This window comes from Argiope bruennichi, chromosome 10, assembly GCF_947563725.1.
Source record: "Argiope bruennichi chromosome 10, qqArgBrue1.1, whole genome shotgun sequence".
Lineage (NCBI taxonomy): Eukaryota > Metazoa > Arthropoda > Arachnida > Araneae > Araneidae > Argiope > Argiope bruennichi.
The window spans coordinates 90,663,125-90,680,957 of record NC_079160.1 but is presented as its reverse complement, the minus strand read 5'-3'; the positions used below and the strand labels follow the sequence as shown (position 1 = coordinate 90,680,957).

The following is a 17,833-nucleotide window of genomic DNA, read 5'->3' as shown; positions in this document are numbered from 1 at the left end:
AAATAATACCAAAAATAAATCGGTATACTTAAAAATATTATTATTATTTTTTTTTTGAATTTCTAAGGGAAGATATAGAGGAGAAACGCAAAGACTTATGTTTAATTGACGGAAAATGTAACTAAAGGCAAAGTGATAGTGATTTTTTCCTTCTTATTTTAAATAGAATATGCCCTAAATTTCACTAAAATCAGATAAAAACTTTACATTTGTATAGAAGATAAACATTTATATTTATATATTTAGATTACATCTTATTTTATCGTTTTTAGAACAACTTAATATATGCCATATTAAATTTATTACCTTCAATAAGGTTAAGAAATTACTGCAAACTCATCATTAAAAAAATCATTAAAAAACGTGACCAAAACAATTCTTCAACTTTAAAACATTCATCTCATTACAGCATATTATTTCTATTTCTACCGTTAGCTGATTCTGTTTACTTCTTCTTTCAGTTGTCTAAGAATAGTAGACTCATAATGCTAAAACGTGAAACTCCGACTAGTAAATTCGTTTGTGACATGTAAATTCTATTTTAAAGAAAAACACAGATATTTTATTCTTAAAGCAAGACAGAAGAGATATAAATTATTTGAATTTACAAAATGGTACGTATTTTAGAAAATTATTTCAATACTTTCTTGTAAAATATATTAAGAAATATACATCTGTAATAAGGTAAATTTCAAAATTTGATATATTTTTATTATTATATATAAACCTAAATGATAACATAGATGTTTAGATGAGCGATAAAAGATGTTTAGTTGAAACCGATATATATATATGAAATGTAAATTCAATTTTAAAAAGCAACGAAATTATTGTGAAGGTTTTTCACTTAAAAAGTAAAACGCTATTAATGGAAATGAATAGTATTAATTTCGATAGTTTTGAATTCGATTTCAAATAAAACTATTTATGTGTGTTGTGATGAGAATGGCAACCAGTTAAAAAAATCATTCAACTCTCACAAAAAATCATCTTCATAAAAAAAGAAACAATTTTTTTTTCAGGCCATAACCAGTTTCATACATTAACCTGTAACAAAAAAACAGTTTTTTTAAAAAAAAGTGAATATAAGTAACTAAATTATTTTAACAAAACTATTACCAACGAAATTTTATTTTTCATATGAGCAAAGAAAAAGAGAAATGTGCTAAATGTAACTGTGCTGACAATGTAAATGTGCTGACTTTTTTTTTGGTTATCTGTGCGTAATTTCTATTAGTGAGAAAAAAAATTCTTAAAATTTCTAATGAGAAAATTTTTCTGCCAATAGAATAAGTTCAAAATGGTAAATAAATTGAATAAATTATTATTTCATGTTAAATTTGAAGTTTAATGCAAGTATTTTACAACCCTATCAAACTATTAAAAATAGCTGTAAAATGAAGATCAATAACATAATTATAGTGAGTGATTTTGAATAAACTACTGGTTTAATATCCTCTTAACAATAAAAAGCAATTAAAATGTCGGTTTTAATTTTCATAATAATGAAGAAGTTGGCTTCCGTTTGATAATCCCGTTGATACTCTTTCCTTACTTGGGTTCAACAAGAAAATATTATAATCCCCCCCCCCAAATCGGTCTCGAAATTTAGATAAATAGCCATGATTTAGTCTTCACTGAGACTAAAATGTTTTGTAAAATTGTACCTATCTGTATATCTGTGATCTTGACATGCATTTTCATCACTAAAATTGAAGATCTGTAATTAAATTTGGGCAGAATCCTTGAAAGAAGAAACAGTATGTATATGTTTTGCGAATATGAAAATTTGAACTAAACTCATCAGCTTTTCGAAAGATGGTCACACATACTTAGTGACCAAGTCCTGTGTTGAGAGTTGCAGATTTGACATTCAATTCTCCAAATACTCATGATACAAGCGCATTAGTAGTGATTAAATTTGTCTTGGGTTGAGAGCTTAAACTTGACGAAGGTGAAAGGCTTAAATGTGGACCTTGTTTCTGATAAAGAATTAAGAATTTAGATTTCAATGCAATTATCTCTCATTGAGATTCGAAATGGGATCCTTAATATTGAATACTAAATTCTCATTAATAATTTTTTTTCTTTTTCATCTAACAGATGCAACATTTCACCAAATGATATTCCATGTCATGCAATAAAAAATAAAATGTCCGTCAAACTGTTATTTTGAATGATTAAATATCATATCTTTACAGGAAAACCCAACATGTTTCATCAACTGTTTTGGAAGATACAAAGTAGGCATTAATAAATTTCTGCTGTCAATCAAGATCTCACTATTCTGTTGGTTTGCAGGTATCATCTTGATTTATATTTTATTCCGTTCTCTCCTTTTTGATGTTTGATATTGATTAAAGAATATTCTTTGTACCTTATTGAGCACTCAATTGAATGTTTATCAGAAAATCATAAACCATCTATCAATTTTTTACAGATAAATTACATTTTTTCGTAAGAATTACATTGTTGTAATTAAAAAAACAATTGAAAAATGAAAATAAAACATGTTTATATCTTCTCTATAGGCATAATGCCGAGGTAGCGAGAAAAAAATGGCCAAGTAAAAAATTTCCAAATAATTAACCAGAAATATTTGATAAATTTTTATATACAAATAAAAAAAAATCTAAATAATAAAACAGATTATATAATGATAATTAAATTGAAACAAATGTAATATTAATAATTGTAATAACATTTACGGGATCTATAAAGCGAAATCTAATGTAACCACTTAAATGACTAATTAATATTCAAATAAATAATAAACTATTAATTATCATCTTATAATTAATTTTCAACTCGATAAGCCTTTAAAGCAATAAAACTTTTAATCACTTTATCAAATTCAACATTTTGAATAAATTCAGACTAAGGAAGAAATTCACGCAACACTAGAAAATTTATTTTTTCTGGAAGAATTTCTCGGGCAATATTTTTTATCCTTATAAGGATTAATAATATATTTCTCCAAATTCATTCTAATCGGAAAAAGTAATTGTTTAATAAGGATAATTGTTTTGTAAGGAAAATTGTTTAATTAATTGTAAGGATAATTGTTTTTCAAATAATTGTTTTTCCAAGAATTAGTCCTAAGAATTTCCCAGGAACATTCTGCGATTTTTCTTTAACATCAAGTGCATATGCAAATTGTTTGAAATTAATGCATTCTTAATGGCTTCAAAATAACTTATCGAAAGATAAGCCATTTTGATAGGTTAGTACAAGTAAGTATTTTTTTTTTCTGGAATTCTGTCATCTCACATCTTTAATAATTTATCCAAAAATTTCAACAAATTCGGAATATATTGATGTATTATGCTTTCCCGATGTATTGATGTATTATGTTTTCCCAAAGAATTACCTACAAATATAAACGTTTTTATGTTTCTTTCCGACGGTACTTTTTTCATGTTTTATTATTTTTCTCTCAATAAACCATTCGGTTTTTCCAATCTTTAAAACCACCATCAAAAGAAGTCTTTTCCCCGAAACTGTTTAAATTACATGCATTTAAGTAGTAGACATATATCTTTGAGTTTCGAATACATTATCCATCCACTTTTTTTCAACTCCTAATTTTTTTACTTGAAAAAAAAATTATTTATTTTACAAATCTAGGATAATTATAGTAATCCAGGACAATCAGTTTAAATACCCTGCTATATTTCTTGCAATATAATCTGCAGTCTCAACGATTAGCAGATTCCAAGTTTAAAGATCTCTTAAGTTAACCTTAGTTAATTTAATAATAGATTACTCAAGGAATTTATCTGAATTTCAGTCATTTATACTCTTAATGAGCTTTTAAAATCCAGATTCATTATCATTGTTAATTTCAGATATTACTTCAAATTCTATTATATTACTGTTAGTGTATCTATCTTTGTAGCAAGTAGAAAAGTTGATGATTTATCATCTTTAATTCCACTTGCAGATGTTCTCTTAACATTAAAAAATTGGTCAAGCTAATTATCATTTCCTTTTCCTTCTTAAATTCTCATTGCCCGTGACACAAACATTGCTAAATCCTTTTCTTTTTACATTTTTGAATGAATAAAAAAAATGATCAAATTTGAGCAAAAAATGCTTCTCAAGAATGATGAAATTCGATTTCCAAAACTCTGAAATCCTCCGCTTCCGTAGAAATCTGCCATGTGTCATTAATATGACAACAACCAAAGAATTTATTGGTTAGAAGATGAGTTTCATGATTGGCCTCGTCTGGCTTGCTTTCGAAAGAGTAGCTGGTTGAATCGTAAATAGCGCCAAACACATTTATTCAAAATATATTTCAGATTTCAATGTTTATAAATATTTTAATACCAAAGTAAATTTAATGCAAACATTAAGAATATGATCTAATAAACTTAGAAAACTGTTAATTTAATCTTATTCTAATTCATAGAATTTGTTTTCATACATATTTATTTTTGTGGCAACTAGAGTAATAAATTATTTGACAGACCTTTCTGTGACCCTTCCCCTCATCTTTAAATCGGTGAAAGGCCTACTTGAGACCAAATCCTGAAGAGGAATTAATTGTACCTCATTGGCCTTGCTGTTGTTGAGGAAAAAAAAAATCTCTATAAAATATCAAATATATTTTGAAATTCAATACTAAATTCAATTTTTCATAAAGATTTCTATAAATTTATGACAGTTTGATACGTAACTAATACAATGTTTTTGTTCGACAATTTTAGAAGTGTAATTAAGTCGCATTTTTCTGACATTTTTATCTATTTACAGGAGCCCAAACCACAGCTGTTTTCATTTCTCTTTATCTAAAGAGTCAAGGTCTAACAATAGCGGACTTATCTTTGATGTTCACCTTTAGCGTAGTTTTTCAATTCATTGCAGGCTTGATTTCTGGAGTGTTTGCAGACAAAATTGGCCGCGTGAAACCCTTTCTTTTCATTCATGGATCCATTTTCTTAATAGCCTTAACATGTTTCACTATTATGCCTAAGTTAGACGAATGTGCTGCCAAAAAGATCACTTTCGACTGCATTGATGAAGAAATCAGAGCAATGCATCCTTGTCAGATTTTATTGGATAACTTTCATACAGATTCATGCACAATAGTTTACAAAGAGAATGAAACACATTATGATGAAAATCAAAATTGTCCATTTGTTTCTCTATTACTAAGAGGGGATAACAGACTTGAAAATGGACATTTTAATGAAACTTCAGGTTTTTGCCTATATCAAGTTGGATTTAAAAACTATTCAACTCAAGACATTCCTTCATGCGATGCTCAAGACTGCAATACATTTCAAATGATTTGTTCAAGCAAGAATTTATTGAATTGCCAAAACAATAGATCGCTTTGGATAATTCTTTATGGAATCTTAATCATCATATACAACACATCTGGGACAAATGTGTATAGATTCTTTGATGTGATCACGATGGACCTAACCAATCAGTATAATTCTGACTTCGGGAAACATAGACTTTGGTCTATTTTAGGCATATTATTTGGTCCTCCACTTGCTGGATTCATTCTGCATGTATCTGCTTTAGATGGTAATGATCAAAAATATACCCCTGCGTTTGTCTGCTCGTTTATATTTACTGTCTTTTCGCTCATTCCAGTCTGGAATGTCAATCCGAAATTTCACAAACCTGCTCCAGCTGTATGGAAAAAGACTTTTGAGTTTGTAATGAACACGGAAATACTTTTATTCTTAATTCTTCTTTTTACAATGGGGATTTCGTTTGGATTTCTGACGATTTATGGGAGATGGTACCTACAAGATCTTGGAGCCTCAGATTTCCTCATCGGTGCAGCTGCTGGAGTGTCTGCTCTATGTGGACTTCCTTTACTTTACGCGTCCAAATGGATTTTAATTAAAGCCGGCTTGCGCAACTTCTTTGTCCTCTGCTTACTCACATATACTTTCTATTGTTTTTCCCTTTCATTCATACGAGAACCTTTGCTTGCGATTGCAATTGAAGTCGTAAATGTGTTTGCTTATTATTTATTTTGGGTAGCGGCAATTGAGTACTGTGATAAAGTTGCTCCAGTTGAACTTCAAGCAACTATGAAAGTCCTTGCCGGAAGTCTTCATTATAACACTGGTCAGTAAATACTTCTTATTTCAACTTTTGCTACATTTTTTCTATCTTTAATCCAGAAGAATTTTGCTAAAATCACATTTGAAACCAAACCATTTAATAATAAACAAGTATATTTAATAATAAATATGTATAAATAGCCGGCGTCCTTGCATAGGGGTAGCGCATCTTCCCAGTGATCTGGGCGTCCCGGGTTCGAATCCCGGTTTGGGCATGGTTGTTCTTCATCTATGTTCTATCTGTGAGGTGTATGAATGTCCCCCCCCCTGTGAAAAGGGGTTGTGCAAGCAAATGTGTGAGTTTCATCTTCATATGAGCTAGAAGTCAGACTTCTGCCCTCGGGTGCTTAGGGGTGTTTACCCTCAGAAGCTACTGCACCCCTTTTCCGTGGTAACGCGGACACGACATCTTTAATATGTATAAATAAAGAAGTATATGTAATGTTAAGTATATATAAATAAACAAGTATATTTAATGTAAGCTTCACAATAATGCAATTTGCAAATCTTTGCTTATTTGGTGTCTACGAGTGGTTTTGAAGTAAAATTTAAAATGAAAATATAACTGCCATACAGTTTAGTTTAAACAGCGTGTGCACTCTTACTGTTATCCAATAGTTAATCTCTAAATCTTTATAGATATATGTATTATTTTAATTGGAAAAGAAACCTTTAAATTGCAGAGAAAATTATATTTTATGTTTAAATAAATAAATATATATAGCAAAAAATTACGAAATCAACTTCTTAAACAGTTTGGTCCTATCAAAAATATTTAGAAAATTATTCTTGACATTTTAATATTTTAAATTTTAAAAAAATCATTCTCGTACTACAAAACATACCAGGTAAAAAATATACTACGACAAAAACAACACTATTTCATGGATAATATTGGGACATCAAAAGAGATATTAAAGGATCATTTTGCAACTTGAATTTATCCACTTTAGTACTGAGTTTTACAACTGTTCCTTAAAATAAATTTTCATGCAACTCATATTTATGCCAGGTTTACACTCGGCCAGTTATAAGACGGCCAGTAGGCAGCGCATGCGTAGAAAGGCTGAAAACTGCTGTTCGGTCGATGGCAAGTAGTTGTCTCGACGGGACAACAACATGCCGCTGTGGTGTATTTTTTTTTTTTTTTTTTTTTTTCTTACTTCGCATGCGTTGTAGAATTTGGCGGGCTTTTTGGCGTGAAATAAATTGATTACTTATTATAGATTAATTCCAACATTTTTTGTTCTTTGTTCTTTCTGATGCAAGGTTGTGTATTTTTTTTTCCTTTCATTTTATTTGTCGTTCCTTTTCTATAGTTTTCCAAATTTAGGTATGTTGACCTATTTTTTATTTTTATTTTACTATGTTTTTTATGTAAATATCCATCATTTTAATACGATTCGCGGTGAAAAAGAAAAATTCCGTGACACCAAAACGACAATTTACAGCCAAGCATGGAATACCTGAATCTATCTTATAAGATTGTGACAAACATAAATCTGTCTCTTTCTACGCATGCACTATCTATTAGCTCTCTTATAACTGGCCGAGTATAAACCCGGCATTAAGTTAAATAGCTATAATTCAATCAATTTCAGTCAAACAACGATGAAAATTTTTATATTGTATGTTTTAGGGTATCAACAATTTTTCACTTAATATGACTGATAGCACCAGGGGACATATAAAAAGTTAGAATTCGTAATTTTTTTTTTTTTTTTTTTTTTTGGAAATACACTTATTAATTTAAAAAGGATGAAATATAATTCTTCCCTTCATTTAAAGCATTTTTCAATTTGGAAATATATGCTTGTCTGTAGTAATTTACAAATTAACCATTAGGCCAAGACATGAATGGATGCAATGTATGTTATCATTAATATTATTCGCATTATGACGGCTTCCTTTGTTTTATGAATCGCACAAAATCACGACCAATAAATCTCGTTTCCTGCTTTCTATATTAATTCCTACTACTTCCCGCTTTCAATGAAAATTATAGGAGACAAGTAACACGAGTTAAGAAGCAATTCATGGTTTCTTTCGACTTCATAGCCTCCGAAACATTTCCTGGCAAATCTTTTTCTATCATGAAGTTGAGTTAGTACAAATTTAAACAAGAAATGCATGATGCCAACTTTAAATACAGTTTCAAATTGAAAATGAAGTTTAAAATTTTACTTATAAAATATGTTTAAGGAAATATAAGATATTGTTCATACTTCTCATAGACAAAGAAAATTGAGCAATGTTTTTTTTTTATTTAAAAAAATACATAATTAATAATATTACTTTATATATTGTTTATTTGTAAAAATTATTTTATTCGCTCTTAAATTATTTGAAAATGCCACAAGGAACATTTTAAACTCAGTCGTTTCAATACACGATGAAGGCCATATTTATCAACGAACCAGATCTTTTTTCTTTTTCTAGTTAGTTTTATTTTATTTTTCATTCTATTTCAAGACTATCAACCAGAATTCTAAAATACAGATAATTAAAAAAAATAATTTTAAAATGTCTAAGAAATGTTTTTATAATTTTTACTAAATTAATCATAATAAAATTAACTTTTTTACTTAAATAATTCTAGAAACATTATATAATATATAATATTTCTAATAAATAAAATTATTTCAAATTATAATAATTTTTTTTACATTTAAAGTGACATTTTTGCAAATTTATTTTTAATATTATTTTTCTACAAAGGGCTTTAAAAAATTCTAAACTTTCATCTGAACACTTTTTGATGTACCTTTTAGATCTAATTTATGAAGATTTGTATTAAAAATGTATGCTTAAAATGAAATATCAGGCATTATAAATGAAAATTAAATAAAACAACATCATTCCAATTTGTATTCAAATACCGTTATTTGAAAGTATCATTTATGAATATTGTTATGAATCTGTGATGCGGCTTCCCAGCAGAGTTGGTTCCATAGGAGGTCCCAGAGCTTGGCGACAAACTTGGCGACTTTGGTGCCAAAATAGATTATACCCGAAACATCGAGAATTTTCCCGAACCGTCCATTAGGAACCGAGATACGCCTCGGACGTTCCTGATTGGTTGAGAGGCTTCTAGCCCCGCCTCCTGAGACCTATAAAAGGAGCAGCCTGCAGCTGCCGGGAGTCGTGAACCAGGGAGTAGTCGAAGAGTAGTGGTCGGAATCGACAGAGAAGAGTAGTCGGGATCAACGGTGAAGAGTAGACGGAATCGACGGTAAAGAACTGGCCTTCCAGAGATAAGTGGAGCAGCGAAGAAGTCAAGCTAGTGCTGAACTAAGCTGTGCGCTACTGTCTGCAGTAGAGTATTGTTGTATGCTGCACGTCTCGGCTGAAGATAATCAATTTCGTAACAATATTATCAAAGAAAAAGAACTGAAGCGATACAATTCAACTGAACTGTGACTTAAAATTAGGATTAGGTTGATTCCAAATATAGGGAACAAACATGTTTTTTCCTCTTGATCAAAATTTTCATCAAATGATTGAATAATCATTACATAAATAATACACAAATATAAACACAAATCAAACAAAAACAGTAAATAATTTTTTTAAGGAAATTCAAATTTTTAAATCTGAAACAAGGTAAAATGGTAATGTTTCGTTAGGTCTGTATTTTTTTTTAAATTTATTTTTAATCATATATCAATTTTTAACGTGCTCACAAAAATTATATTTGATCTTTACAGCTAGACTAGGAGCAACTGCCATTGGTGGGTACGTCATGAAGGACTTTGGTGGCCGTGTGGCATATAGAGTAACCGGGGGCCTTTGTTTAGGATATGCAATATTTTACGGAACTTATCTAATCATTGAACGATTGCGTAAAAAGAAAGTTGGAGTTTAACTGGATTGTGGTAAGAATTATAAAAAAATGTGATTAAAATTCATTTCAAAGCCCCAAATGAGTTTGACATTACTTTTCCTCTATTTTTCTTTCATAATTTCATTCCATAACGATAAAAATAATTCTTGATTTCTTTGTGCTTTTTACAAATCATTCATTTCTGATGTCTAATTGCTATTTAAAGGTGATCCATATTTTCAATTAGAAAAGGAAATTGAAAATATAGAACAAGAATGATATTATTTGTAATAAAAAATATAAAGCCATAAAACATTAAAAAGGCTGAAAGGAGGTAACAATATGCTTCATCTTTGAACCTTTATTATTAAAACAAACTCTGAAGTAATTACTGAATTGAGTGATGCAATTCAGGTAGATATATTTAAAGCACATGGTCTAAGCGGCATTTCTGTATTTTCATGCAGGGTCAATATCGGTAAAAGAAAGTGTAATCATATTATTAAGTATCTTGGCTTGAAGTTCCACTAAAAATATTGCGACGAAATCTTTGAAAATGTCCACAGAGGCGATATATTATAATAGAATTTATTCAGATTAATTTCAAAATTCTACCAGACACACGCTCTATAACAATTAGAAAGGTCTCAAATATTTTCTAGATATGTTATAATAGATATAAATTTTTTAGACATCAGTTATTAAAATCAGGTTATAATTGGGTAAACCAAATGTAATTGGGGGTTTTATTGGGTAGACCAAATGTAATTGGGGGTTTTATTGGGTAGACCAAATGTAATTGGGTCAAAACCTAAGGTAGGTTTTATCACCACTTTTAATTTTAGCTTGCTTTTCTAAAATAATAACGTTATTCGTTCAGCATATTCTCTTATAATAGCATTTGCCAATTACTTTAAATATTTACCTCTAAGTGACTTTCCTTTATTGTTTGTCGAGATGGCCGCGGTGGCCTGGTGGTAAGGTCTCGGCTTCGGAACCGTAGGGTTTCAGGTTCGAGACCCGATTCCACCGAAGAACCGTCGTGTAAGGGGATTTGTTACACGTTAAATCCGTCCTGACCAAACGTCCTCTCGCTGGTGTGATGTGGAGAGGGGGGTGCCAGCTCAAGTGTCGTCCTCGTCATCTGACCATGGTTCAAAATTACGAGGTCCGTCCCAAAATATCCCTAGTGTTGCTTCAAATGGGTCGTTAATATAACTAAACTAAACTAATTATAGTTTCTCGAATGAATAATATAGCTATTGTTTGCAGCTAAATTATTTTTAAAACAATTTTACTAAAACGTAAAAAAGGAGAAAATGCAGCAAATATTTACGTTAACGTTTGCATGCATCTCTGAAATGCAAATATCAGATGCGTGGATTTTATTAATGCTACTAATTGTGATTATTGATTAAAATTTCGTCAAAAGAAGCTATAAGATTAACCAAAATCATGCTTTCTTACGTCCAGGTAAAAAAGGATATAAAATAATTTTTTTCCAGTATATCTCTCGCATACCTGCACCTTCTAAAAGGTTCAAAAAATCAAATTCAACAAATAATTTTCCGGCTTTTGTTTCGTATATAATAATAATAAAATTCACGGTATATTGTAATAGTATAAACCCCATGAGAATCGATTCGGAGAATAAAAGATCACCTGCTGTTCAGTAGGACTTAATCTACTTAGGTTTCCATTCTAATCGATTCTTTATAGAAGAAACAGTTGCATTAAAATAGGAAAAAAAACCTTTAGTCATAGATTAGATTACATATTTAATAAAGAAATAGTCCTTCGCTATAAGCAAGTCTTTTAGACAATTTTTTTAAACCAAAAAGAGTAAATTGCCGAGATTTTGAATCTCAGGATTCAAAATCAGTGTCGTATAATTAGGATATACTTTGGAAATTATACAAAAATTTTACTAATGTTTCAAGTAAATATTTTTAAAAGTAGGTTTTGGACTATTTACAAAATAAATTAGCCGATTTTTGATAACTCTATTTCATGAAGCCATAAAAACAGTTATGCTCTTTTTTGTTTTGGAATCATTCTACTAAACATTTCGGAAACAAAATGTTACTATTTCAACATATATTAAAATTTAAAATAAGAAATACGAATTTCTCAAATTACTGTTTGAAGAAACTACGAGCTTCGAAATATGTAACTGACATTTACGCTAATGAATACAGAAACAAGAAAAAGAAGGAATGGCTGTGGAATATTATACATTCATTTCTACACCATTGTAATAAACTCTCTATAATAAAATTATTTTATCTTTCAGCATATTATAAGACAGAAAATCAAATAGTATTGTCAATAACAATCTACAAAATATTTCACAATATGAGAAATTATAACAATAAGATTCAAGAATTATGGAACAATGATCACGATTTACTTTATATAATTTTAAATAAATAATAATTTAGAAATATGTTATATCTTGTTGCACATGTTTTCAATTTTTCTATGTGCTGTTTTTGTTTAATTTGTTGCGATTCTAACTAAGTGTTGTTGTTTTTTTATTTCTAGGTAAATGTGAAATAGACATTTGTTAAAGTTTCTGATGAGTATTATGTCATGAAAATGAATATGCAAATGCTTCATATCTGTGTTATAATGATTCATATTAGATCTTCAAAAAATAGAAAATATATCTATTGTTCTGTTGAAATGTATATACATATTGTAATATATCTGTGTTACATTATGAAAGTGATACGCTAAATGTATCATAATTATTTACTTTATTAAAGTGATCTTATACATCAAAATCCCAATATATAATCTGCTTTTGCTGTTTTATAGCGATTATTTTTTTATAAGTTTCTAGGTAAATGTGAAATAGACATTTGTTAAAGTTTCTGATGAGTATTATGTCATGAAAATAAATCTGCAAATGCTTCATATCTGTGTTATAATGATTCATATTAGATCTTCAAAAAATAGAAAATATATGTGTTGTTCTGTTGAAATGTATATACATATTGTATTATATCTGTGTTACATTATGAAAATGATTCGCTAAATGTATCATAATTATTTACTTTATTAAAGTGATCTTATGCATCTAAATCACAATATATAATCTGCTTTTGCTGTTTTATAGTGATTATTTTTTCTATAAGCTTCTTCTTATATTTAGGATAAGTTTTCTAAAAATATAAACTTCTGGCATTATTCGTTTCAAATTTGATAATATACTGAATTAGTCTTTCTGTCGAAGAGGTCTGTAGAAAAGTGTCTTTTGCAATGTTTCTTGAAAATATGGTAAAGCACTTCCCCTTCCCCTTTTTTCCCCCTCATTCTACTTGCCAATTTCTATTTTTATGTATTTACGTATTATTTATGATTCAGACATAGTGAGACCATTTTCATTCTTTCGCAAAATATTTAATCATGTTTTCTTCTTATTTCGAAAAATTAAATAACATTTTCATAGACTAAAAGCAAATTTTGTAAAAAGTCTTGCAGATTTTTAAAGACGAAATAACCATTATTATATTTAATAATAGGCACGAAAATTGAAAAAATATTTTTTAGGGACTATTTACTTCAAATACTATTATGATTTTCTAATCCATAATTTGATGAACAAAAAATTTTCAGCCAGATTTGAGTACACGATTGAGTACCTCTCTCCAAATTCACGACATTTCCACCAACCATTAGGAGGACCATTATCTTATTCTTTGCTCCTAACAGTTTTGCGCTAACACTTAAAATATTCTAATTTGGTTACAATTTTACTTCTCAGGTTAACCAAATTTCCCTCACTGTTTCAACTTCAAAGATCAATTATTTTCATATTGCCATTTATTTGTTTATGTTACATTAGTAAACAAAACATTTATAAAATAGCAAAAAAAATTATGAAATATATAAGGCGCATACATCATGTTGAATTTTGGATCAGTTGGGCATTTACATTAAATTTCATATTTTAAGAAAAGACAAAGGCCTCAAATTTGCAGGAACATGAACATAAGGAAGTGAACATAAGATTCCTGAAATAGTACAAATTTAAATGTACATCATAATATCTGAAATTTCTAATTCCTTTCACAAGTAACCGTGAAGACCACGATCACAATAAGATATCTTCAAGAGTTTGTAATATTGCTTTCTTGCACACTTACTTTCATGGTAATGAACAGAGATTTAACAATACTTTTAATGGACATTGGATGCATGCTAGGTTAATGACTCACCGGCCTTGGCGGCCATTTGGCGATATGGCAGCGAATTTGAAGGTTTAGAAATAAAGGCAAAGATTTCCGAATTTACTTAAGTTTAGTGATATCTCCATTAGGACTTGAGATGTAGAACATTCGATGTTTGGTTACCGGAGCTATAAAAAGAGGAGGCGCACAGATGATTAATGAGGGAATGGTTAGAAGTCGAGTAGAGAAAAATTAGTAGTTGAGTGAATTCGCTCTTTAAAATATTGATCTCGAGCGAATTCTCTTCGAGTGTTTTGTTCTATTGCGGCTGTTTAATAGCAATCAATTTATTGCTTATGTGCTTCTGTTCAATGAAAGTAGTGAATAAATAATGCTATCAGAATAAACCATCTTACCCACTATTCAAGTCTTTTTCATAGTATGCCTATCGGACGGGCTTTACTACTACAGCAATATTCATTTGACATGAAATTCAATTAATATTCCCGGATAGGATGGGTACGTGGAAAACCCTTATCAAGTTCCTCGAATGTGAATAAAGATTAAATTCTCAATAAAGTGTACATTATGTATTTTATCAGTAATAGTTTTTGTTATTTATCCCTACACTTGTGTATATAAATATCAAATATAACTGACTCCCTGACTCATTAGATTATGTACATACCGTAATGCCCGGTAATTTTATCATGAAGTTATATTTTAGACTGTGATTGTTTATAATAAGAAAGAAATTTTCAAAAATTCTTGCCTTGAATATGGAAATATTTCCTGGAATTTGCTTACAAAATTTTAATCATAAATTTCTCTATCACAAACATTAGTTACTGCAGATGAAGAGTTATTTTGACAAAATACAGACTGCAAAACTTGGCTTATAAATTTTAATTTTAATGATAATAATGAATAATAATTAATAATGATAATAATAATGAGAGGAAAATTTTCATTGCCTAATAATTTATCTTATCTATTTCACTAATTCTTCTAATTCAGACCACGGCAATACTTGGAAAACGTTTACTATGGTGAATACCAAAAATCAGGAGCATTTTAAAGAGAACTTCAAGAACCTGAGGGTGAATCTTGTCTTTGATCAATGAATTTCCTATTATACAGACAGCCATGCTGATTTGGCAGTTCTTCAATCTGAAAGAAAAACTTCGAATGCATCAGAAAGTCTAGAAAAATTAAATAATAATGTATTTTTCTGCTTTTTCTATAAACAAAATAAAAAATATATAATAAAATGATTTTTCCTTTATTGGGTTTCATTTAAAGAATGCAATCATATAGGGATGTCAGAATTAATTAAATATATATTAATGTCTTCAAAAAATTCAATATATGTTGTAATGCTATTTGCTTGTCATCCATACAGAATGGAACAGTTTCTAACTTATTCAAATTATTAGATTTTTGATTATAGACAAACACGCAAATGTTTGCTTTAATTATACATATCCACAGTTACAGATATACATGTTCAAAACAAATCGTAATCAAAAACATTTATTAGCAAAAACCATTTGGATTTGTCAATTTTTTCTATCTTGGGTATTCAAAACAAAAATTCTTTTAACATTTCAAAATCTCTTTCTAAACTTTTATAATTTTACAGATTTTTTCTAAATAATTCCAGTTAACACTAGAGGAGAACATACAAAAGTTTACGTTAATAAGTTACAGCCTCTATATACAGCTGAACACAATGAATTTATGAAAAATAGGTATGTTTTCACTGCTTCATATTCTTCTTTAAATCATTCAAAAATATGAATAAAGTAATAATACAAAAAATAACTCCAGATTATTATTATTTAGTAGATAAATATGTTATTCGTTTTATGCCAGTTTTTTAGTTCATTTTTTATAGCCAAAAAGAACATACGGCTAAGATGATAAATCTCAGGATTCAAAATCAGTGTGTTTTCATAATTAGGATTAATTATGAAAGCTATACAAAAGAAGATTTTAATATATTCAAAGAAAATATTTTTATAAAAAGGATGTTTAACTATTTACAATATAATTTAGATGATTCTTATAAACTCTATTTTATGAATAAATAAAAAATAAACTGTATTCTTTTTGGCGTGAAAGTAATTCAACTAAACTTTCCGAAACAAAATACCTCTATTTCATCTTATTACATATAACCTTAAAATTGAAAAAAGAAATACAAATTTCTCTAATTTATGTATCAAATTATCTTTTGAAAATGCTACAAGTTTTTGAAATATTTGATTAACATTAATCCAAGTAATTCTAGTTAACATTAAAGGCGATAGTGCAGATGGTTACGTTAATTAGTTACAAGATCTATATGCAGCTAATATGAGCTTAAGAAACACCGGCAATTTTCACTATTTCATATTCTTCTACTAATAATTCAAAAGGATATCAATAACGCAATAATACAAAAAATAACTCCAGACAATTATTTCAACAATCAATTAATACTATTTTCTTAGAAACAGATAATATGTAATAAACAAGAATAAAAAAATTCTATTAAAAATAAATAAAAATTCCATTAGAAATAAATAAAAATTCTTTCTTAGAAAAAAATTTAAATTATTCTTAGAATATTAAAGAATAAAAAATTCTATTAGAAATAAATGAAAATTCTATCTTAGAAAAGAATTTAGATTTTTCTTAGAATATTAAAGAATAAAAAATTTTATTAGAAATAAATAAAAATTCTATCTTAGAAAAGAATTTAAATTATTCTTAGAATAATTATTTTCAGAATATTGAAGAATAAAAATTATTCTTAGAAAAGAAAAAAATTCTAACTACTAAATTCTATTATTAATAAATCAATACCACCATGTAGGATATCTTTGAATTCAATTGAAAATGTTCATGGTGAGGTATTTGTCATTCGACGACAAGAGTGCCATCTATATTAACTTTGTTTTTCCTGTATTTGGAGAACCAAAACTTTTTCACATTCATTCGATTTTATGGTGCGGAATTTCGGAGAGAACTGGTTCATGTGTCATCCTTGTCCTCTGAGAGTCTATAATGGAAAATACGTCACTTTAAACTTTTTGATAAAACTCTTACTGTGAAGTTTTAAAAATCTGTGACTTAAGCGATTAAAATAGCATGAAACATTTTTAATTAATTACAAATATTATATTCAAGAAATGCAATCAAAACTTCATCTATAAAATTCCGTGAAAGAAATAATTTATTCTGGTTTTGTAGAGATTTAGTTTTTCGTTTGCCGCAAACTCAGTTCCTTGAAACCTTCAAATATAATTCAGTCCTCAGTCTTTCTAAAAATTGTATAAAAATTATAACACATTTTTTGCATACTTTTATTTTTTCTACATTTAAACAAAAATTTTACCCAAAACACAAGCATTTTGCCGTTTACTTTTCAGAATAAAATCTTTCTCAAAAAACTGATATAGCTGTATTACTTGATAATACACATTCAAACAGCTTTTTACTTTCTCGTATGCAAAATATACTTAGCGGAAGTATTGTAATCCTTAAGAAAATTCAACTCGAGATTTTGCATTTCACCCCGAGGAAGGTCTGAAAAATGGGGATTCGTCAAAATTTGCACTCCGCTAAATAGCTTATAAGCCAATTAACAGCTACGCTACTCGAGCAATTGCTTTTGTATTGTGGTCATGTTACTCGGCTGCGAACCACAAGGTCCCAGGTTCTATCCTCGTTCAATTCAATCCGCCACATTGGTGATC

At 28.7% G+C, this 17,833-nt stretch overlaps 2 protein-coding genes across 2 annotated transcripts in view; one reads left to right on the top strand and one right to left on the bottom strand.

The window, feature by feature from the left end:
• Positions 1–17,833, bottom strand: part of LOC129988017 (major facilitator superfamily domain-containing protein 6-like) — a 147,737-nt gene that overhangs the window by 86,094 nt on the left and 43,810 nt on the right. The window contains exons 2-3 of the mRNA XM_056096092.1: positions 16,941–17,136; positions 15,185–15,260 (exon numbers count right to left, since the gene is read on the bottom strand). The gene's annotated coding sequence lies outside the window, so the exon portion shown is untranslated. The remainder of the gene's footprint in view (positions 1–15,184; positions 15,261–16,940; positions 17,137–17,833) is intronic.
• Positions 442–12,541, top strand: LOC129988021 (major facilitator superfamily domain-containing protein 6-like). Its single transcript, XM_056096097.1, has 5 exons — positions 442–614; positions 2,202–2,301; positions 4,759–6,096; positions 9,800–9,967; positions 12,460–12,541. The coding sequence occupies exons 1-4, from the start codon at positions 612–614 to the stop codon at positions 9,955–9,957; spliced, it is 1,599 nt and encodes a 532-aa protein (XP_055952072.1). The 5' UTR covers positions 442–611; the 3' UTR covers positions 9,958–9,967; positions 12,460–12,541.

Excerpts from the sequence above, each read along its gene's own strand:
- LOC129988021 (XM_056096097.1), top strand. Across the intron at positions 2,302-4,758 it reads ACTATTCTGTTGGTTTGCAG|GAGCCCAAACCACAGCTGTT; the intron begins GTATCATCTTGA and ends ATCTATTTACAG. Across the intron at positions 6,097-9,799 it reads AAGTCTTCATTATAACACTG|CTAGACTAGGAGCAACTGCC; the intron begins GTCAGTAAATAC and ends TGATCTTTACAG.